We start from the raw sequence: 22,806 nt of genomic DNA, 5'->3' as shown, positions 1-22,806 counted from the left end.
TGGTCTTGAAGGCACCTATCAGAGCTAGGATGTTCAGCGGTTAAACATCTGGGTGGTCGTTCGATGAACGAGAAGCTCGTATTCAATCTTTTCACACTCTTCACGTTCTGTGCATGATTTGTGGAAAGGACAGGCATACATATTGATGAAGGTTTTCTCATAAAAGCAGTTTTAATTGAAGTAAAGCTACCTGTTTAAAATAAAGCTAACACTCACAAAAGAACTTAGCGTATGATCGTTGAATTTGATTGGCATGATTCCTCTGACAGACACACACGTAACCTGATTAGTTTTCACTAAACAAGATTAAAGACGATTAAGGTTGCAGTTTAAAGCAGAGCTAGACAAATAAAGAGAAGAGCTGCGAACTAAAGGGCAAATAACAATGAAAAAGAGATTCAACTGAATATCACTTTAGTGACAGTTGGTTCGAAAAACACAAAGCATTTCACCATAGAAAATGTTGGTGCCATAGGAGGCATAGGGTATGTGATCCTCTTGTTATTTCATCTGTAAAAAGAAGAATATTAAAGTCAGAAAGAGCACAGACACCACTGTAATAATAATATTAATAATAATAATACAAAAGTACAGAAATTGTTAAATAAAAATAGAAACACACTTGCTGGCTGAATTAGGTTCTTTAATGCATTTGGGCTGGGGTGAGTGGGTTCTTTAATGCATTTGGGCCGGGGTGAATGGGTTCTTTAATGCATTTGGGCTGGGGTGAGTGGGTTCTTTCATGCATTTGGGCCGGGGTGAGTGGGTTCTTTAATGCATTTGGGCCGGGGTGAGTGGGTTCTTTAATGCATTTGGGCCGGGGTGAATGGGTTCTTTAATGCATTTGGGCCGGGGTGACTGGGTTCTTTAATGCATTTGGGCTGGGGTGAGTGGGTTCTTTAATGCATTTGTGCCGGAGTGAATGGGTTCTTTAATGCATTTGGGCCGGGGTGAATGGGTTCTTTAATGCATTTGGGCTGAGGTGAGTGGGTTCTTTAATGCATTTGGGCCGGGGTGAGTGGGTTCTTTAATGCATTTGGGCCGGGGTGAGTGGGTTCTTTAATGCATTTGTGCCGGAGTGAATGGGTTCTTTAGTCCTTAAAATAAAAAATGAAGAGGAAAGCCACTGTATACTGAAAAAAAAACATTTTAATACCTAAACAATACACACCCTTTTCAGCGTTTTCAGAAGGTTACAGAACACACACCGGCTTAATAAATGCAGACCACTATCATTGCAAAGTATACAGTGGCTTCCCTCTTCAATTTCTTTTGCATTTTGGACTTTTGCCTCTTGGGAACCCAATTTTCCACTTTTTTGTGTTCTTTAGCCCTTACCATCACTAATGTCACAGAGATGCTGTAGAGGAGGGTGATGAGGAAGATGACGAGGAAGGCACAGGCCGTGTTCCAGATGTCCTCGGGGCTGTCTACGGACAAGGGCTCGTGGGTGTTCTCATTGAAGTACTCGTTGTCTGAGCTGATCTCTTCAGGAGAGGGAACAGCAAGAAATGATGACAGTGCTGAGCGATCAGTCAGCAAGGGCAGCTAATATCACCCCTATAAGATACTGATAATATTACATAAAGCTAACCATACTGTGTACTGGTGGTCCTCACTCACTATGGGGCAACATGGCTCAGGCAGTAAGAGCAGTCGTCTGGGAGTTGGAGGGTTGCCGGTTCGATTCCCCGCCCGGGCTGTATGCCTGGGCATTCCCTGAGGATGGCACCCCACTTATCCTCCTGGGAGATTTCAACATCCACCTGGAAGCCTCCCAGTCTGCTGCCTTCTTACCACTACTTCACTCCATTGACCTCTCTCTGCAGCACTCTCCCCCAACTCACAAGGCTGGAAACCTTCTCGACCTGATCTTTCTGAGGAACTGCTCCTCTTCTAACCCCACTGTTACCCCTGTACACAAGTCGGATCACCACTTCATTTCCTTCTCCATCCCCCTAGCCCCTCTGCCTCCCTCCCCTTCTCTCGCCCCCACTGTTTCTGTCTGATGTAACCTCCGCTCTCTATCACCCTCCTCCCTTGCCCCCAGAGTCACCGCTTCCCTCCCTCCTCTTGAATCCTTCTCCAAACTACCCACTGATTCCGCATCTTCCACCCTGCTTTCCTCTCTCTCCTCAGGCCTTGACTCTCTCTGTCCTCTTGTCTCCCGGCCTGCTCGATCCTCCCCTCCCAGCCCATGGGTTTCTGACCTTCTACATTCCTCCAGGCCCAGCCTACGTGCAGCTGAGAGGAAGTGGAGGAAATCAAAAGACCCATCGGACCTGTCTTCCTACCAGTCTCTCCTGGCGGAATTCTCCTCCGCTATCACCACTGCCAAAAGAAATTACTTCCAAAAATCCAGAACTCCACTTCTAACCCTCGTCAACTGTTCTCCATTTTCTCCTCTCTCCTCAGCACAGATCCCCCACCACCTCAGTCCTCGCTCACTGCTTATGACTTTGCTGTATTTTTTGACGAGAAGGTTGCAGATATCCGCAGCACCTTCGCGACCACCGCCACTTCTATGCCTGCCTCCATTTTTGTGTCTGCCCGCTGTTTCTCCTCTTTCTGTCCCCTTACAGATGCTGATGTGTCTCACCTCCTGCTCTCCCACCGCCCTACTACTTGTGCCCTGGACCCCATCCCCTGAAACCTCTTTCAGGCAATCACGCCTGAAATCCTCCCGTTTGTCACCTCCCTTGTTAACTCCTCTCTGTCCTCTGGCTGCTTTCCCTCATCATTCAAGAGGGCCTACATCACCCCACTCCTAAAGAAACCCACTCTAGACCCCTCCTGCATTCAAAACTACCGTCCCGTATCTCTCCTTCCTTTTCTATCCAAATCCATTGAACGAGCCGCCTCCAACCAACTCTCCTCCTTCCCCTCTCAGAATAACCTGCTGGACCCGGCTTCAGACCTGGCCACTCGACGGAGACTGCACTCCTCTCTGTCAACGAGTCCCTTCAGGCTGCACAAGCAACCTCTCTCTCCTCTGTTCTGATCCTTCTTGACCTCTCCGTGGTGTTCGACACGGTCAACCACTCCATCCTCTTAGCCTCCCTGGCATCTACAGGGATCTGTGGCACAGCCTTAGAGTGGATCCAATCTTATCTCTCTGGCCGGTCCTCCCAGGTGTCCTGGGCTGGAGGAGTGTCAACCCCTCGCCCCCTTGTTACAGGAGTCCCCCAGGGCTCAGTCCTCGGGCCCCTCCTCTTCTCCATCTACACAAGATCCCTTGGCCCCGTTATCTCTGCTCATGGCATCTCCTATCATTGTTATGCCGATCACACCCAACTCTTTCTCTCCTTCCCTCCATCAGACACACAGGTCTCTACCCGTATCTCCACCTGCCTGAGAGACATCCAGAGCTGGATGGGCAACCACCATCTAAAGCTCAACCCAGGTAAGACGGAGGTGATCTTCATCCCTGCTTTAACCTCTCCCTTCTCTGATTTCTCCATCTCACTAGGGGATACCACAGTGACCTCATCCCCTAGTGCAAGAAACCTTGGAGTGGTGATGGACAACAGGCTGTCCTTGTCCAAGAACATCGCTACGGTGACCCAGGCGTGCAAGATCTTCCTGTACAACATCCGGAGAATCCGACCCTTTCTCACCACCTACTCCACTCAGCTCCTTGTTCAAGCAATGGTCCTGTCCCGCCTGGACTATTGCAATTCTCTGCTGGCTGGCCTTCCAGCATCTGCCATCAGACCCCTACAACTCATCCAGAATGCTGCAGCCCGTCTGGTATTCAATGTTCCCAGACATTCACATGTCACCCCCCTGCTCAGCAACCTCCACTGGCTGCCTGTTATGGCTCGCATCAAATTTAAAACTTTGGTGCTCACATACCAGGCAGTTAAAGGATCAGCCCCTGTATATATTCAATCCCTTATAAAGACCTATACACCAACAAGACCCCTCCGTTCTGCCACTTCGTGCCGTCTGGCGCCTCCCCCTCACCACGCCTGCACTTCACGCTCACGACTGGTCTGTCCTGGTCCAACGGTGGTGGAATGACCTCCCGGTGGATGTCAGAACGGCAGAGTCTCTGACCTCCTTCAAGCGCAGACTGAAGACCCATCTCTTCAGGCTACACCTTTCCCTCCCCAACTCACAATCACCGTGATTAGCCTTAGACCGTAATGGCACTTATGTATAGATATCGTTACTTGTATAGGTATTATTGTTTTTATTGGCTGTTGTATTGTTGTCTTCTAGCTGCCAACTGTGGTATGCTAGTTTGAAAGTTGATTGTACTCTTCAAGGGTTCTGATTTTCTGTATGTTTACACGAGTACTCGGAACAGTACTGTCCTCTCAGGTCCACTTTTGCACTTGCTCTTGTGTTTGATTTGCACTTTGTTGTACGTCACTCTGGATAAGAGTGTCTGCTAAATGCCACGTAATGTCGAAATGTCCCTGAGCAAGCCTAACCCCCAAATGCTCCTGCCTTGCATGGCAGCCAATCGCCGTCGGTGTATGTGTGAGTGTGTGTATGAATGAGTGAATGAGAAGCATCAATTGTACAGCACTTTGGATAAAGATGCTATATAAATGCCAACCATTTACCATTTGGTCCTGGAGAGCCGCAGGGTGCGCTGGCTTTTGTTGTTACTCAGCACTTCATTGATCAATGAAATCAGTCGATTGCGCAGTTAACGCACCTCACCTGGTTTCTCGCGTCTAAAGTGGTTGTTGTATTTCAAGGTGAAACCAAAAACCAGCAACACCCTGCGACTGTCCAGGACCAGGGTTGGCCACCGCTGCCTCAGAGTTAGGAACCTAAGACCCACTCTACCCTCTATGCCACTCTGCTGCGGTATGCTCTGGGTCTCAGAAAGGGGTGGGGTGCATGTGGCTGTGTAATAGATATTGGGAAAGGGGTGTGATCAAGTACCCCCCAACACACTGCTCACGTTGGGCATGGTTCTGAAAATCTAGCAAAAAGAAAAAAATACTGACTGAAAATGTGTTATGGCAGGGGGGTGTCCAATGCTAGCTGCTGTGGGTGCTCGGTTCTACTTATCATGGTCTCGATTGAAGATGCTGCTGAAAACAGTTCAAGCTATGTTTTGAAACAGCTGCTAACTGGTTGACTAGTTCAGGCCAGCTCCCAGCTGAACATGGTTTAATTGGTTGACCAGTTCAGACCAACTACCAGCTCGACATGGTTTAGCTGGTTGACCAGTTCAGACCAGCTCAACATGGTTTGACCAGCTGAAGCTATGTTTTGAAACAGCTGGTAGCTGGTTGACCAGCTCATACCCAGCTTGACCAGCTTAATTGGCTAAATTTTCAACCTGGTCAAGCTGGCATAGCTGGATGTTACAACAGGGGAACATCATTTGTTTATTAGTTGAATCGGGTTAATTAGTCGAAATAGTGTTGGGCAAAAAAAAAAGAAAAACTGTGCCCGGCCCTTTTCATTGCATTACATGTCATTTGGATGATGCTTTCTATCCAAAGCGACTTACAGTTGTTTTAGACTAAGCAGGAGACAATCCTCCCCGGGAGCAATGCAGGGTTACGGGCCTTGCTCAAGGGCTGTGCGGATCTTATTGTGGCTACCCCGGGGCTCGAACCACAAACCTTGCGAGTCGTGTACCTTAACCACGATGCTACAGACCGCCCTTTGGCGGGGTCAAGGGGACGCGGCCAATGTACCTGGCTGGCTCTTGCTGAGGGAGAGGCTCTTGGTGGTGTGGGCCACCCTGCAGGTGTACGTGGCGCCCGGCTCCCAGGAGGCCTGCAGGTGGCTCCAGAGCGTGAAGGTCCCGTCGGCCGCGCGGTACAAGTCGCTGCCGTTGGCCCCCGGCAGCTCCGTCTCGCCGTTCAGGACCCAGGTGACGTTGATGGCGGCCGGACTGAACCCGTGCACCAGGCAAACGAGTCCCCCGGAGAACTGCAGCAGGGCGGCTTGGGGTGGGGAGGGGGGCGCCGGGGCTGGAGGGGGAATGTATAGGGAGCGCTAATTTAATACCTCCACCAGAGGTGGAAAGTCTCCAAGGGCCGGAAAGTGAAAGGTCCTGCCATTTGATTCTTCCAGCCATGAACTTAGCCGTGAACCCAGCCATGAACTCAGCCATTCTTCTCACTGAAGAACTGTGCTAATAACAAATCCAGGTGACTGGGAAAAAAATAATTATAATACTGGGGAAGGCTTTTACTTTTACTGAACCTGGATTTTACACCCGTGACCCAAACTGCCACCAACTGGACCTACAGGCCCATGGAGGATGGATGTGCCCCTATGGAGGCTTAGGGCTGGTGTTTCTTCCCTTCTATTTCTCTGTAAAGTGTATGTGTGACAGTCTGTGAAAAGTGCTGGACAAATAACATTGAATTTAATTGAATTCATTCACACTTGCAGAAATAATGCAAAAGTGCCTAAAAGGGTACAAATGCTTGTTGCTGGGCCGGTTCCCTATCGGTAAATAAAATTAATAGCCATAAATATATAATTAATTCGTACATCTTCTTTGCTTGGAAAAAAATGTGTACATTACTGTACTTTCATTTGGGAAACGTGATCGTTGAAAATCTCCACTGTCACTTAATTTCTCAATTTTCACACACTTACATAGGTGAAAATATGATTGCAGACAAAAATACATCCAAGCAGAATTATCAAAGAAACACTGTCAAAGAGACAGAAAACTCCTCATGAATTCATACGGATCAATTATTTTCGATGTATTTCAATGTTAGATTACCTGTCCAGAGGTGTTTAGTTTAACCAAATAGCCCCACCTTGTGGCCACATAAGATTCTGAACATAGTGTTACCACATCTATCCCCAAGGTGGCACTGTTGTCTAAATCTAATTTAATTTGGAGTATTACTGTTGGAACATTCTGTCAGTTTTGGTAATCTGTTTGAATACTCCATTTGTATGCATGATTATGGGATTTTTCAAAAACATGTTGGCAAGGTCAATGAAATGAGTGGTCCTTTGTTATTTTAGTTGCTTAATTACCTGTTATCGGAAAGGTCTTCCTTACAGGGCTGAAACATTTGTTTCGGACTTCACATGCAATTGACTTCATGGATTTCCATTCATCCTTGGTGAAAGTCCTGCTGTGCTCAGATCCCTGAATTCTGTTCTCGGAGTCCTTAAGTTCACGGTAGACTGCTGATTCAGACTCACTCTTGTCCAAGACCCAGAACACTTTGCTTTTGTAGGAGGCAAACACTTCACAGGTCGCTGTGAAAGCCCCACTACTTTCATCAATATTCAACTTCAGAGACGGCGAAGAAATGGGATGAGCTGAGAATACAAAATGGGGTTGAAAGCAAAATGTGCATCACATTGACATGTACACTGGCTGTTTTCTGATGTAGTTATTTATCACTGGCAGATAGGTGTCATTCCCTAAAGAGAGAGGAAGAGAATTTCACTCAGTGAGCACTTTATTCGGTATTCATTAGACTTCTTTTTTAGACTTATTAAGTCTTCTGTTGCTGCAGCCTATCCACTTAGAGGTTTGATGTGTTGTGTGTTCAGAGATGCTCTTCTGCATACCACTGTTGTAATGCGTGGTTATTTGCGTTATTGTCACCATTCTGTCAGCTTTGACCAGTCTGGCCCTTCCACTCTGGCCTCTCTTGTTAACAATGCGTTTCTGCTCACAGATCAGACACTCACTGGATGTTTTTTTGAAAATTCTCTCCAAACTCTAGAGGCTGTTGTACGTGAAAAATCCCAGGAGATCAGCAGTTATAAAAATACTCAAACCAGGACAGACCCGGGGCAAGAACATTTCTGACAATTGAACTCCATGTAAACCAGTCAGGCCGACTGCTACTTACTTCTGCAAAAGCTGGTGTTGAGCTCTTGTGATTTTGTATTTTGCGTAACTTTGCAGGTATACAATGAGCCAGAAAGCCATTTCTCAAGGTTGACGTCCACCTGGCTGGTCTGGTTGAACTTCTTATCTTCCCCCTGCATATCCCACACAGCTGGTGAACCTTCAAAACGCATGTTGTCCTCTTTCCATTCTACTGTGATCTCTTTTGGGTAAAACCCGGTCAGTGAGCAGACCAAAGTGACTCTTTGGGCTTGTGCTGGGTCACTGCTGATCTGGTAGTATAGAGTCATACTGGGAAAGAGGGGTTCTTGAGCTGCAATGAAAATGAAAGAAATAAGTGTGAAACATTAACCCCAGTAAATGAATGAAGTACATCCATTAAATTTACTGAAATTACAAATACACAAAATACACAGGGGATTGGAGAACTCAACTTGTGTGTGTGTGTGTGTGTGTGTGTGTGTGTGTGTGTGTATGTGTGTGTGTGTGAGAGAGAGAGAGATCAAGAAAGAGAGAGAGAGAGAGAAAGAGTTTTTGTCTTTGTGTGTGTGTCCCATATTTTGTCATTAAACCATTTCTGAAATACTCAGGTGAAAATATGATTGCAGACAAAGATACATCCAAGGAGAATTATCAAGGAAATACTGTCAAAGAGACAGAAAACTCCTTATGAATTCATACAGATCAATTATTTTCTATGTATTTCAATGTTAGCTTACGTGTCCAGGTGATTGGTGTTTACTTTAACCAAATAGCCCCATTTTGTGGCCACATAAGATTTTGAACATAGTGTTACCACATCTATCCCCCAGGTGGCACTGTTGTCTAAATCTAATTTAATATGGAGTATTACTGTCAGGACATTCTGTCAGTTCTGGTAGTCTGTTTGAATACTCCATTTGTATGAATGATTATGGGATTTTTCAAAAACATGTTGGCAAGGTCAATGAAATGAGTGGTCCTTTGTCATTTTAGTTGCTTAATTACCTGTTATCGGAAAGGTCTTCCTTACAGGGGTGAAACATTTGTTTCGGACTTCACATGCAATTGACTTCATGGATTTCCATTCATCCTTGGTGAAAGTCCTGCTGTGCACAGATCCCTGAATTCTCTTCTCAGAGTCCTTAAGTTCACGATAGTCTGCTGATTCAGACTCACTCTTGTCCAAGACCCAGAACACTTTGCTTTTGTAGGAGGCAAACACTTCACAGGTCGCTGTGAAAGCCCCACTGCTTTCATCAATATTCAACTTCAGAGACGGCGAAGAAATGGGATGAGCTGAGAATACAAAATGGGGTTGAAAGCAAAATGTGCATCACATTGACATGTACACTGGCTGTTTTCTGATGTAGTTATTTATCACTGGCAGATAGGTGCCATTCCCTAAAGAGAGAGGAAGAGAATTTCACTCAGTGAGCACTTTATTCTGTATTTGTTAGACTTCTTTTTTAGACTTATTAAGTCTTCTGTTGCTGCAGCCTATCCACTTAGAGGTTTAATGTGTTGTGTGTTCAGAGATGCTCTTCTGCATACCACTGTTGTAATGCGTGGTTATTTGCGTTATTGTCACCATTCTGTCAGCTTTGACCAGTCTGGCCCTTCCACTCTGGCCTCTCTTGTTAACAATGCGTTTCTGCTCACAGATCAGCCACTCACTGGATGTTTTTTTGAAAAATCTCTGCAAACTCTAGAGGCTGTTGTACGTGAAAAATCCCAGGAGATCAGCAGTTATAAAAATACTCAAACCAGCCCGTCTGGCACCAACAATCATGCCACGGTCTTACGGGTGTTCCTAATGAAGTGCTCAGTGAATGTATATATCATTTATTATCAAATAGACAGGACAAATCTCACAATCTGATTGGTTAATAGCAGTGACAATATAACCATATACCAGGGCTATGACTCGCAATCTGATTGGCTAGAATAGGGACAGGGAACAGAGACCTTCTTGCTGTGAGGCATCAGTGTGACCCACTGCCCTGCCGTACTGCCCCAGGACAGGCATGGGCAAGAACATTTCTGACAACTGAACTCCATGTAAACCAGTCAGGCCGACTGCTACTTACTTCTGCAAAAGCTGGTGGAGAGCTCTTGTGATTTTGTATTTTGCGTAACTTTGCAGGTATACAATGAGCCAGAAAGCCATTTCTCAAGGTTGACTTCCACCTGGCTGGTCTGGTTGAACTTCTTATCTTCCCCCTGCATATTCCACACAGCTGGTGAACCTTCAAAACGCATGTTGTCCTCTTTCCATTCTACTGTGATCTCTTTTGGGTAAAACCCGGTCAGTGAGCAGACCAAAGTGACTCTTTGGGCTTGTGCTGGGTCACTGCTGAACTGGTAGTATAGAGTCATACTGGGAAAGAGGGGTTCTTGAGCTGCAATGAAAATGAAAGAAATAAGTGTGAAACATTAACCCCAGTAAATGAATGAAGGATATACATTAAATTTACTCAAATCACAAATACACAATTGGTAGGAGCACTCAATTTGTGTGTGTGTGTGTGTGTGAGAGAGAGAGAGAGAGAGAGAGAGAGAGAGAGAGGGAAAGAGAGAGAGAGAGAGAGTTTTTGTCTTTGTGTGTGTGCCATATTTTGTCATTAAACCATTTCTGAAATACTCAGGTGAAAATATGATTGCAGACAAAGATACATCCAAGCAGAATTATCAAGGAAACACTGTCAAAGAGACAGAAAACTCCTCATGAATTCAGACAGATCAATTATTTTCTTTGTATTTCAATGTTAGATTACCTGTCCAGATGACAGGTGTTTACTTTAACCAAATTGCCCCACCTTGTGGCCCTATCCCTCTTGTCTAACCCCCCACAAATTATTATTATTATTTTTTAATTGCACTTATGATGAATATATGTTCAAAACAGCACTTCCTATGTATTTTCCAAGTTATGGATGTGATGCTTTGACTTGTGGAAGAACCTATGCACTTGGAAGTCGCATTGGATTAAAAGCGTCTGCCAAATGACAAAAATGTAAATGTAAAATGTTGTGGCCACATAAGATTTTGAACATAGTGTTACCACATCTATCCCCAAGGTGGCACTGTTGTCTAAATTTAATTTTATTTGGAGTATTACTGTCAGGACATTCTGTCAGTTTTGGTAGTCTGTTTGAATACTCCATTTGTATGAATGATTATGGGATTTTTCAAAAACATATTGGCAAGGTCAATGAAATGAGTGGTCCTTTGTCATTTTAGTTGCTTAACTACCTGTTATCTGAAAGGTCTTCCTCACAGGGCTGAAACATTTGTTTCGGACTTCACATGCAATTGACTTCATGGATTTCCATTCATCCTTGGTGAAAGTCCTGCTGTGCACAGATCCCTGAATTCTCTTCTCGGAGTCCTTAAGTTCACGATAGTCTGCTGATTCAGACTCACTCTTGTCCAAGACCCAGAACACTTTACTTTTGTAGGAGGCAAACACTTCACAGGTCGCTGTGAAAGCCCCACTACTTTCATCAATATTCAACTTCAGAGACGGCGAAGAAATGGGATGAGCTGAGAATACAAAATGGGGTTGAAAGCAAAATGTGCATCACATTGACATGTATACTGGCTGTTTCCTGATGTAGTTATTTATCACTGGCAGATGGGTGCCATTCCCTAAAGAGAGAGGAAGAGAATTTCACTCAGTGAGCACTTTATTCTGTATTTGTTAGACTTCTTTTTTAGACTTATTAAGTCTTCTGTTGCTGCAGCCTATCCACTTAGAGGTTTGATGTGTTGTGTGTTCAGAGATGCTCTTCTGCATACCACTGTTGTAATGCGTGGTTATTTGCGTTATTGTCACCATTCTGTCAGCTTTGACCAGTCTGGCCCTTCCACTCTGGCCTCTCTTGTTAACAATGCGTTTCTGCTCACAGATCAGCCACTCACTGGATCTTTTTTTGAAAATTCTCTGCAAACTCTAGAGGCTGTTGTACGTGAAAAATCCCTGGAGATCAGCAGTTATAAAAATACTCAAACCAGCCCGTCTGGCACCAACAATCATGCCACGGTCTTACGGGTGTTCCTAATGAAGTGCTCAGTGAATGTATATATCATTTATTATCAAATAGACAGGACAAATCTCACAATCTGATTGGTTAATAGCAGTGACAATATAACCATATACCAGGGCTATGACTCGCAGTCTGATTGGCTAGGACAGGGACAGGGAGCAGAGACCTTCTTGCTGTGAGGCATCAGTGTGACCCACTGCCCTGCTGTACTGCCCCAGGACATGCCCGGGCAAGAACATTTCTGACAACTGAACTCCATGTAAACCAGTCAGGCCGACTTCTACTTACTTCTGCAAAAGCTGGTGTTGAGCTCTTGTGATTTTGTATTTTGCGTAACTTTGCAGGTATACAATGAGCCAGAAAGCCATTTCTCAAGGTTGACTTCCACCTGGCTGGTCTGGTTGAACTTCTTATCTTCCCCCTGCATATCCCACACAGCTGGTGAACCTTCAAAACGCATGTTGTCCTCTTTCCATTCTACTGTGATCTCTTTTGGGTAAAACCCGGTCAGTGAGCAGACCAAAGTGACTCTTTGGGCTTGTGCTGGGTCACTGCTGATCTGGTAGTACAGAGTCATACTGGGAAAGATGGGTTCTGGACCTGCAATGAAAATGAAAGAAATAAGTGTGAAACATTAACCCCAGTAAATGAATGGAGAACATACATTAAATTTACTCAAATTACAAATACACAGGGGATTGGAGAACTGTGTGTGTGTGTGTGTGTGTGTGTGTGTGTGTGTGTGTGTTTGTGTGTGTTTGTATGCCAACAGTGAGATTTTAAATGAAATAATTATGTACATTATTGTGCATTTATTTCCACATACTAAACACAATAGGTGCACTCAGCTTGAGAATGACTGTATCTGAGAGAGAAAGAGAGAATGTGTGTGTGTGTGTGTGTGTGTGTGTGTGTGTGTGTGAATTGGGAAAAATATGATCCAAGTGACTCTGACCGTGGAATGATTGTTGGTGGCAGACAGGGTGGTTTGAGTATTTCAGAAACTGATTGTCTCCTGGGATTTCACTCACACACTATTATCTCGAGTTTGCGGACAATTGTGCAAAAAACTAAAAACATTCATTCTGTGGGCAGAAATGCATTGTTAATGAGAGGAATCAGCGGAGAATTGCCAGACTGGTTAAAGCTGACAGGAAAGTGACAGTAGCAAATAGCATCTCTGAACACACAACACATCAAACCTCTAAGTGGATTGACCACATAAGCAGAAGACTTAATAAGTCTAAAAAATAAGTCTGATAAATTCCTAATAAAGTGCTCACTGAGTGTTTGCTTACTTGTGACAAGACTGATGACCAATTTAAGACACATAAGATATTTAGCATGGTGTTCCCACATCTGTCCCCAAGGTGACGCTGTTGTCTTAATTTGACAAATCATAAATCAGATCCGGCTGGGGTTTGTTCCAAGCAATCGATCCAATTCGACAAAAAAATGACATTCGAAATATGTGTATATAGTCCATACAGTAGGTTTGTTGGAAAAACGTGATTGCAGTGATACATGTTGTCGACAACACACAGGAAACGCAGTATCCAACATCCAACCAATATTTAACACCTCCTCTCGAGGACCTGGTAAACACTTTGCAAACATTATTTGAAAATTGTACCAAGCAAGTATGGAAGCTCCAATAAAATCTGAGTAAGACTAAAATTCCGGCTATAATAATTTAACAGAGAGCACTGCAGGTCCTCATATCTGTCAGGAGCAGTTTTCTCGTGACATAAGTTACACATTCATGGAAACAAAAATATATCTATTTATTGTACTTATTTCGTTGTTTACTCACTTTGAAATGACTATATGTTTCATGCAGCTATTTCTTTGAAAGATTTTGAACAGGAATTAAGATAATTTCCGTTAGACGTATTTTTTATCAGCTTTTCGTATTTATCTTATTTCAAATAAAATATCTGTGATATATTTATTATCTATTTATCCTATCGCTAAGACGAAAAGAGTGAGCCTATTAATCTTCAGGTTTATCACTCTTTGCTGAAATGAAGCTGTAAACGCTATCGAGAAAAAAATGTGTGCAGCTCCTAAATTGTCGAATGTTAATTCAACTTTTATTCAAGCAGAATAGGACATTCATGTCCAACGGAGACCTTGCGTACTACTGTAAGAGTTGACTCAACACTGAACAGTGTACTGGATGTTTTCTGACACCATCTACTTTGATTTGTTTGTTCAATGCTTGCACTTGTTCAGTAAATCTACAGCAATCAACAGAGATCTGATAATATAATAATTATTAGCATTGTACGGTCTGTATATTTGATATTCATAGATATTACATTTTACATTATTCATTCATTCATAACCTGAGCATAAATATTCACTTTTCAGTTTAGAGGGTGGTTAATGGTTATTCATATTCACATTTTATTTCGTTCATAAGTAAATTATGGAAAATGTCACCAGGAACTTGTAGTGCATAAAAGTCTACAGTAAATCACACAAGATTGTCTCTTCTACAAACTACAGCACCGGGTCTTATCTGCGCTACACTCTGTTACCAGACTCAGGTTTGACTCGGTGCTGCTGCTTTCACGTGTAATTTGATTCAGAAATACATTGCTCTTTAAATCCATGTTTGGTTTGGCTTGCCATGCCGGCGTAAAGGTAGCAAAAGAAAAAACGCTGCTATAGTGGGCGCCGGGTCATGCAAATGCGCGTCATGCAAATCCGCGCGGAGAACGAGAAACGCAGCTGCACCGGGGCATCGGCGAGCTGCAGGTGACGGTTCTTTGCGGTTGAGTTTCGGTTCTGTTTGCACAATCTCGGGTGCTATTTCGGGAACTGGGTGTTACTTCATGTTTCTATCCACAGAACGATCTGCTTGCTGAAGCCTAACTGCCCGCATGCACCGTCGCGTTTCCTTATTCTCCGCTACTCACAGCTGTGAGAAACGACCCTGAACCCAAGACCAAACTCAACCCCGTTTTTACTAATTGTTAGCGACATGAGTCCGTAAACCAAATAAAATAAACCCAAATAAAATGACCCGTCCACCACACAAGCCGCCTGCAGTGGCTATTTAGTAGGTAGGCTACGGAAGCGCGTGTAGGCTACTTCTTGATGCCGCATGGACCAAGGCTACACTGCAAAAAATAAAATAAAAGATTAATTCGATAAACATATACTTAAATTTTTTACACGTATATATTCAAAGGTTTTCAAATAAACCTAAAACGTTTTAACGTGCCTATTTTATTCAGATTTTATGACTGGTTTTACAGGCCAACCGTTGAAATATACACAAAAATATTGTCATAGACTGATTTCCCATTGTCTTCCAAATTACTAGCCTTTTATCCATAAATATGAAATGGATAAATTCAAATGTGGGGCGCCTGTGTGGGTAAGTGCCACCAGAATCATTCACAAAGAAATCTCACAATAACACTGCACAGTACATTTCAATAGCAAATTGGTACAGGACCTTGCATTGCATCATGTCTGTTACATTTTTACTATTTAATCCTACCAAATAAAAAAGAGGAAAAATCATACAGTATCAATTTTAAAGAAATGTCAAACACTGTGTCAAATTGACCCCAAACATAATAGGAGGGTTAATTGGGAATACCTAAAATAAATACAGTATAGGTGAATAAATGTAGGCTTATATGTAAATAAAATGACACCAATGACCTGCAGGCTATACTAGAGAAATGTATCTCTTTGGAAAGTTAATACTATCTAGGTTAATTTATGTGATATGAAATTGAAAACATAAAAGAGGGAGTTATTAACCTTTTGGTTGATGACCCTCTGGGTCTCATAGCCATGGATGTCATTTTTAGAGCTAATCTATGCTATGATTTTAATTCCTGATGTAACATAATTTAGCAGTTTGAGCAGAGATGGTCGTTTCAACCAATTAGGTGGGTAATCAGATTAAAACTTGATATGCTGAATTAATCATTACTTATACCCTTTTTATGAATCAATTAATGATCAAATATTAAGATACACAATTATATGTGTACTGTGCTTACAAACATAAATAACAGAACAATATTGCAACAATAATGATAGGCCATGACTAGACTTTGAAGGTGAACTACCTTCTCAAAAGTTTAGGGTAGATGTGGTTGTATGTAATGTATTTAGGTAGTTTATTGTTTTGCTGTGACTGATTGTAATCAATTCTGTGTATCTCGATAAGGCACACAGATATGTTCAGCTTTTCAATCTACACATGGACACAGCTTCAGGAAATGCGTAGATAAACAATAATAAATGAATAAATAAAAAAACATGAGCTAAAGACCTCAATTTGAATAAGTCACTTAACTTTGATGGAGTAAGTTCAGTGTGAGATTCGATGAGCTTATGCATTTTTAGTCACAGCACAGCTGGAGGCTTCACCTCCCACACCCTAATTTGAATAGAGGTGATTAAACCCCAAATGTATATTTATGAAAGTCTCAGTAATCATTTGAAACTATGCGCTGGCTTACATTTGTCTACATCGTTGTGAGATATTACTATCGAATTGTTGGAAGTGTTTGATTGCGGTTATTGCTGCTAAAGGTGGTGCAACCAGTAATTAAGATCATTGGGGCAGTCACTTTTTCACAGAGGGTATATGCGTGCTTGATAACTTTTTTCATTAAATAAATTAAATAGTCATTTTAAAAGGTTTAAGTTGAACTTATATTTTATGTATTACACAGTATATATAATGTTTACATTTTGTATGAACATCTGAAACCAGTCAGTGTGACAAATATGCAATATGGATACATTTATGTATATTTATATACAATATGTACAGTGAGCTCCATGATATTTGGGACAAAGGCATGCTGTAATTTTGTTTCTTGATTTGCCTATGTAATCCACATATTTTGATTATAATTTATTATTTCATTATTTGTTTAGATACATTTTGGCTTCAGCATGTACAGCACTTTATACATGGTGGTTTCAGGTCAGATGACTTGACTTCGTAAGTCAAGAATCTACCTGTTTTTTGGCTTAGAAAAACACCTCTGTTGCCTCAGCACTATGTTTGGAATCACTGTGGGATCACTGGGATAGCCTGTAGCCTAGTATCTAAGCTACATGACTGGGACAGCCTGTAGCCTAGTATCTAAGCTACATGACTGGGACAGCCTGTAGCCTAGTGGCTAAGCTACATGACTGGGACAGCCTGTAGCCTAGTGTCTAAGCTACATGACTGGGACAGCCTGTAGCCTAGTGGCTAAGGTACATGACTGGGGCAGCCTGTAGCCTAGTGGCTAAGGTACATGACTGGGGCAGCCTGTAGCCTAGTGGCTAAGGTACATGACTGGGGTAGCCTGTAGCCTAGTGGCTAAGGTACATGACTGGGGCAGCCTGTAGCCTAGTGGCTAAGGTACATGACTGGGACAGCCTGTAGCCTAGTGGTTAAGGTACATGACTGGGGCAGCCTGTAGCCTAGTGGTTAAGGTCCATGACTGGGGCAGCCTGTAGCCTAGTGGCTAAGGTACATGACTGGGGCAGCCTGTAGCCTAGTGGCTAAGGTGCATGACTAGGGCAGCCTATAGCCTAGTGGCTAAGGTACATGACTGGGGCAGCCTGTAGCCTAGTGGCTAAGGTGCATGACTAGGGCAGCCTGTAGCCTAGTGGCGAAGGTACATGACTGGGGCAGCCTGTAGCCTAGTGGCTAAGGTACATGACTGGGGCAGCCTGTAGCCTAGTGGCTGAGGTACATGACTGGGGCAGCCTGTATCCTAGTGGCTAAGGTACATGACTCGGGCAGCCTGTAGCCTAGTGGCTAAGGTACATGACTGGGACAGCCTGTAGCCTAGTGGCTAAGGTACATGACTGGGACAGCCTGTAGCCTAGTGTCTAAGCACTAGGCACCTGGAAGGTTGATGGTTCAAGCCCGGGTGTCACCACAGTAAGCTCCACAAGGCCGTTGGTCCATTGAGCAAGGCCCTTAACCCTGCATTGCTCCAGGGGGGGTTGTCCCCTGCTTAGTCTAATCAACTGTAAGTCAGTTTTTTATTTAAGATTTATGTGTTAGTGACTCTTCTCCACAGAGGACCTCACAAGCATATGTACAGTGGCTACACTGCAAGATGCACAACTCTAAAAACAGGATTACAGTCTGCTAAGAAGCACCTGCACTGTTCAGTCAAAAAGCCAGCAGAGCTCTGGAAAAAACCTGTCGTGGACAGCTGAGACCAAGATTGACTTGCATCAGAGTGATGGCAAGAGCAAAGTGCGGTGTCTAAAAGGAATGGCTCGACAACCAAAGCAGCCCACACCGATCTGTGAAACATGGTGGTGGGGGTGTCATAGGTGCTGGCTCACGTGCCTTTGTCAATAATGTAACGGCTGGTAGCAGCAACAGAGTTAAATCTGAAGTGTACTGGAACATTTTCTCTGCTCAAGTTCAATCGAATGACAAAATTGGACGGTGCTTCATCCCACAGCAAGGCAATGATCCCAAACATACACCAGTGCTCTCTTCCTTCTTAATGATGATGTTCCAATTAGTTTGTTTCTCGGGAAGGCAATTGTTTGCCCCATGATGGGTCAACCTCATAATGGCTACCTTGACTGTCATTGGCCAAATTCTGGTCCTCATGTTGACAAACGCCAAAGGCTCCAAAGGCAATCAAAAGCCTAGAATCAAGACAAGATTAGACACTGAAAGCTTTCTTTTCCCTGCACCGAGTAAGTGAGTGAATACACCCGACAAATCAGAAACAACTGAGAAGCCAACTGTCCAATTGCTTGTGGTCCCCTAAAATGAAGGGACTATGTATAAAAATGGTTGTAATTCATGCATGGATCAGCGTATATGGTGGTAAATACTCTGAAATTATAGGTGACAGTCGAAGACTCACATAGATTGTTTCATTTCAAATCGAACGTGGTGGAGTATGGAGCCAAAAGAACATGAATTGTACCACTGTCCAAATACTTACGGACAAATATTTGTCCAATTAGTGTTGCATTTATGGATCCAATATATATGAAATTATAATAAAATACAAAAACAAAAATGTTTGTCTTTTTCAAAGACAGGCAAGCGACATGTTTTATTTGAAATATTTGGAGTTACAGTGAAATATGTACAGAGTAACATCACAGGATATCATATTATATTGTCATTTACAAACACAGAGGACTGTTTCAGTAGAAAATCATGCTTATATAAGATCATGTCATGTCTATAAGAGATATTTGCACTAGCAGAACACACACACACACACATAAGCACACAACCAGGTTTCTTCTTGTGTGTCTCTCATTTCACCTGTAATGAGAGAAGAACATATATATTAGTACATGACAAACAAACTGTGTACTTTGTCACAATTGAATGAACAATACAAGCTGACACTTCCTCACAAAAAAATGCTTTATTTACATCAATATTTCGTATTTCCATGTCTATTTAAACAGAAAATGACTGACTATTGCCGTCAAACCTATAGTTATGTGTTCAGTTGCACACACAAACACATTGGCCATACTTTTTTCGGAAACACAGATTTACTGTTTTTGACTGATTTTGTCTGTAAAAATAAGGCTTATCATCATCATCAACAGCGTTGTTTTGAGCCAGTACCCACGATTTCAGATTTTTCATGAAGAAAAATTATTACATTTCAGGATCTAACAACAAGATTTGTGATGCTTTACCCAACCCCAAAGCTTATAATAAGAAAATAATTGGCTTAGAATGACTATGCACTGAGAAAAATGGTTTTATCGTTCAAAAAAGATAGAAATGGTAAGTAATTATATTGATTTCACCATACACATAGTGTAATCATTGAAACGGTGGTATTATCTTCCACTATCAGGTCAACTACAAGGAGTATAAAGCGACAACACACAGCCCATTCATTATGGTTAATTTCTGCGAAATCTACGGTTGCTCAAATCGAGCTGAACGGGCGAGATAGTCGTTTTTTCGTTCGACAAAGATTATTTACCCACCAGAGAAAAGAAAAGCGAAGGTTGTCAAGAGAAATAAGAGCATGGTGGATTGGTAATATAAGTAGGCAAGATTTTGAGTATATACGAGTTTGCTCGCATCCGTTTATCACTGGAAAGCTTACTTTTAATGCGCAGTATCATATAACTTCCTCACATTCAGCATGAGCCAGTTTTACCAAGCGTCTAGTCCAAACTACCGAGCTACGAGCTACTCGACGATAAAATTAGCTGATAAATGTTGTGTGGTATAAATGCAAAATTCCACGGTGTTACGGAAAAATGATGCTGTTTGCAGAAAATATTTTAACGTTAGCCCATGTGATTACACCTACTGAGTGTAGGTGTAGGCTATAGGACTGTTAGCTAGTTACGTTGTTATCCTTCTTAGTTGTTTTCCGTGTTGTCACCGATTTCATGTTAGTAATGCATAAATCAAGAGTATTAGTAGGATTTAAAGTTATAGCGAACTAAGGCTACGTATGAACTGAAGTACAGCTGGTGCAGAGGGTTGCTCGAACAGAGACGTCCCACTCATAATATCTTTGTTTTCTTCGGTTAAAGGTCAACCATCCAACCTTTATATGTAAACTGATATTGACTGGGCACCATCATGATCATTTTTAATGGATGCCATCTCATGTCGGTCTAGTTTAACCCCTGTGTTTGACCATGTAAATGAATGGGTTGCTATGGGTTGCTATAGGTTGCTATGGCCGCTTGTCCTCCAACGCGTCAGTCTTGTCACGTGATTAAGAACGATCCATACTGTAGGCTAGCTATATTTCTCAAGCTGAAAAGGAGCTTGTTATTTGATATGTTTGGTCATTTAAATTCCAGGAGTGTTTGCAGTTCATCTGTTTGTTTGTTTTTTAAACAAAATGGAGAAGATTTTCAAGAAGTGAAAAAAGCCTTCACTGTCTATCAAAGTTAGCTCTAAGTCAAACCATGGGGTAGATCCGTAAGTAGCTACTGAGTTCACTTGAGTGTATTAGTGTCCATATGGAGTGAACCATTTAGGAATTGCAGTCTTTAAAATTGCGTTATTGTCCCGAAACTTAAGTACTCATTAACTGCATATAATGCAGCTACAGACTAATATTTACGTTTAGCAAAGGCTCGTGAACAGAATGGTAGCCTATTCACCAGTTGTTGGGCTCTCCTCAATAAGATTTAAGACATACTTTATTGAACCCCGCGGGGTAATTTGTCCTCTGCATTTGATCCATCCTAGTTAGTTAGGAGCAGTGGGCAGCACCCACAGTGTAGCACCTGTGGACCAACTCCACTTTCTTGGTCAAGGAGTAGGCTACACAGAAGCTGACATGCATGTCTTCAAGCAGGGCTTAAAGTTCTCAGGCACGGTGGCGAATTTCCGGCTTTTGGCCGTTTTTTCCACAAAACAATATTCTCGAAAAATAAAAGAATAAAAAAATATATATACAATAAAAGAGAAAATAAGACAACAACTCCCTGACCAAGTCAAGATAATACATAACTTTGCAAATTGCCCCCTAAAATTATAGTATATACAGGAGGAATTTAATTTCGCGTAATCTATCAATATGATAACATCCCTTCTTTTGCAACACAAAGTCCTAAATGTCATAACGCGATCCCACGTGTCTTTGTTTTTGTTCTGGATGCGTCCTATCCAATCACATTAAAAAATGAAAATCGATTACATTACATTACACGGCATATTACAAGAAATAAGAAGTCCGACGTCGAACAGCGGTATTTGCCGGTTTAAAATAACATCCCATATCAAATTGGAAAATGACTAATCGTAACTCCATGTAATAACAGCATAACTTGTGTAATATTTCGCAAATTAACCTAATTGTTTTGTCATAGTATTGCGAAACCATGACTTTTGCACTTCTATCTGTCGACATTTATAAGTAAACTAGCGTAGTTATATTTAGAGTAGCCTACTTTACATTCAACGAATAACCGCCACGTTAGCTACCGCCTTAACAGAGGAATTTCAGATTATTCTGAACAATTTAGCCACAGAATTGTATCTTGCTTTAAGCCCTGTTTAAGGAAACCGTGCGTGTTGCCCATCCTGCCCCGGGTTACCTATGTGGTTACCTTGATGGCAGTAGCTCCGATGCTGTAGAACAGAGAGATGAGGAAGAGGAAGATGAAGGCAATGGCAGTGTCGGCTGCGCCGGAGTCATCCTCCACATCAATGGAGTTGCAGTCTTCTGAAAGGAAGGAGACAGCATTAGAACCGTCGCATGGTTCATTGGTTCATTATTTTAAAAGAGCATTGTTTCTTCTCCTTAGCTTATTGTTAGTGCTAAGTGCTTATTTCATAACTTTTGTTGTCCCAATGGTTTAAGGTAAAATAATAATAATAATAATAATAATAATAATAATAATAATAATAATAATAATAATAACAATAATAATAATAAACACTCCATTGCTTTCCTTTTTTAAAGTGCCAATCCAGCATAAACAGCCTATTTGATACCTGGCAAATATAATTTTTGTAGCAGTATCGATTCAACGTGGCTGCATTCCAAAATTTCTCATTTATATGCTGTTTTAAACTTGTCCGTGTTTCCAACAGGGGAGGGGATGGGCATGTTCTCCATTTATTAAGCCTCTGGTGCCGAATATACCCACTGAGGTGCATTCATCTATGCACTTACCCTAGCCAAATTATACAATTTTGGACAGCATTCTGAAAACTTTGGAAATTTCTTCACACTGAATTGCTCCCCAGGGACCTTTTGCTTTCGGAGCCCCACAGAAGATTATATGCTTCATTTTATAATTAATTCCTAGTCATCCCTAGGATCCGGTATTGGAACCCAGTGTGCATGCCCTGGTGCCAGAAACATGGCCTCCATTAACTGCCTTCATGCCATTGATTAGTTCCTATAGGAATTCATGGAACCGGTAAGCAGAAGCTGTCTCCATTTCTTATACCATGTCGATGGTTTCCAGCAATGTTTCCATTGACAATCAAATGTT

At 42.4% G+C, this 22,806-nt stretch overlaps 1 gene segment (V, D, J or C); it reads right to left on the bottom strand.

The window, feature by feature from the left end:
- Positions 1 to 152: 152 nt before the first annotated feature.
- On the bottom strand, positions 153 to 22,465 carry LOC133121413 (immunoglobulin heavy constant gamma 1-like). The segment is given in 6 exon segments: positions 153 to 510; positions 1,339 to 1,487; positions 5,670 to 5,948; positions 6,982 to 7,243; positions 21,913 to 22,028; positions 22,456 to 22,465. Coding segments are annotated over 6 exon segments (825 nt in total).
- Positions 22,466 to 22,806: the final 341 nt, after the last annotated feature.

Source organism: Conger conger, chromosome 2 (assembly GCF_963514075.1).
Source record: "Conger conger chromosome 2, fConCon1.1, whole genome shotgun sequence".
Taxonomy (NCBI): domain Eukaryota; kingdom Metazoa; phylum Chordata; class Actinopteri; order Anguilliformes; family Congridae; genus Conger; species Conger conger.
This window is presented reverse-complemented; position numbering and strand designations above follow the sequence as displayed.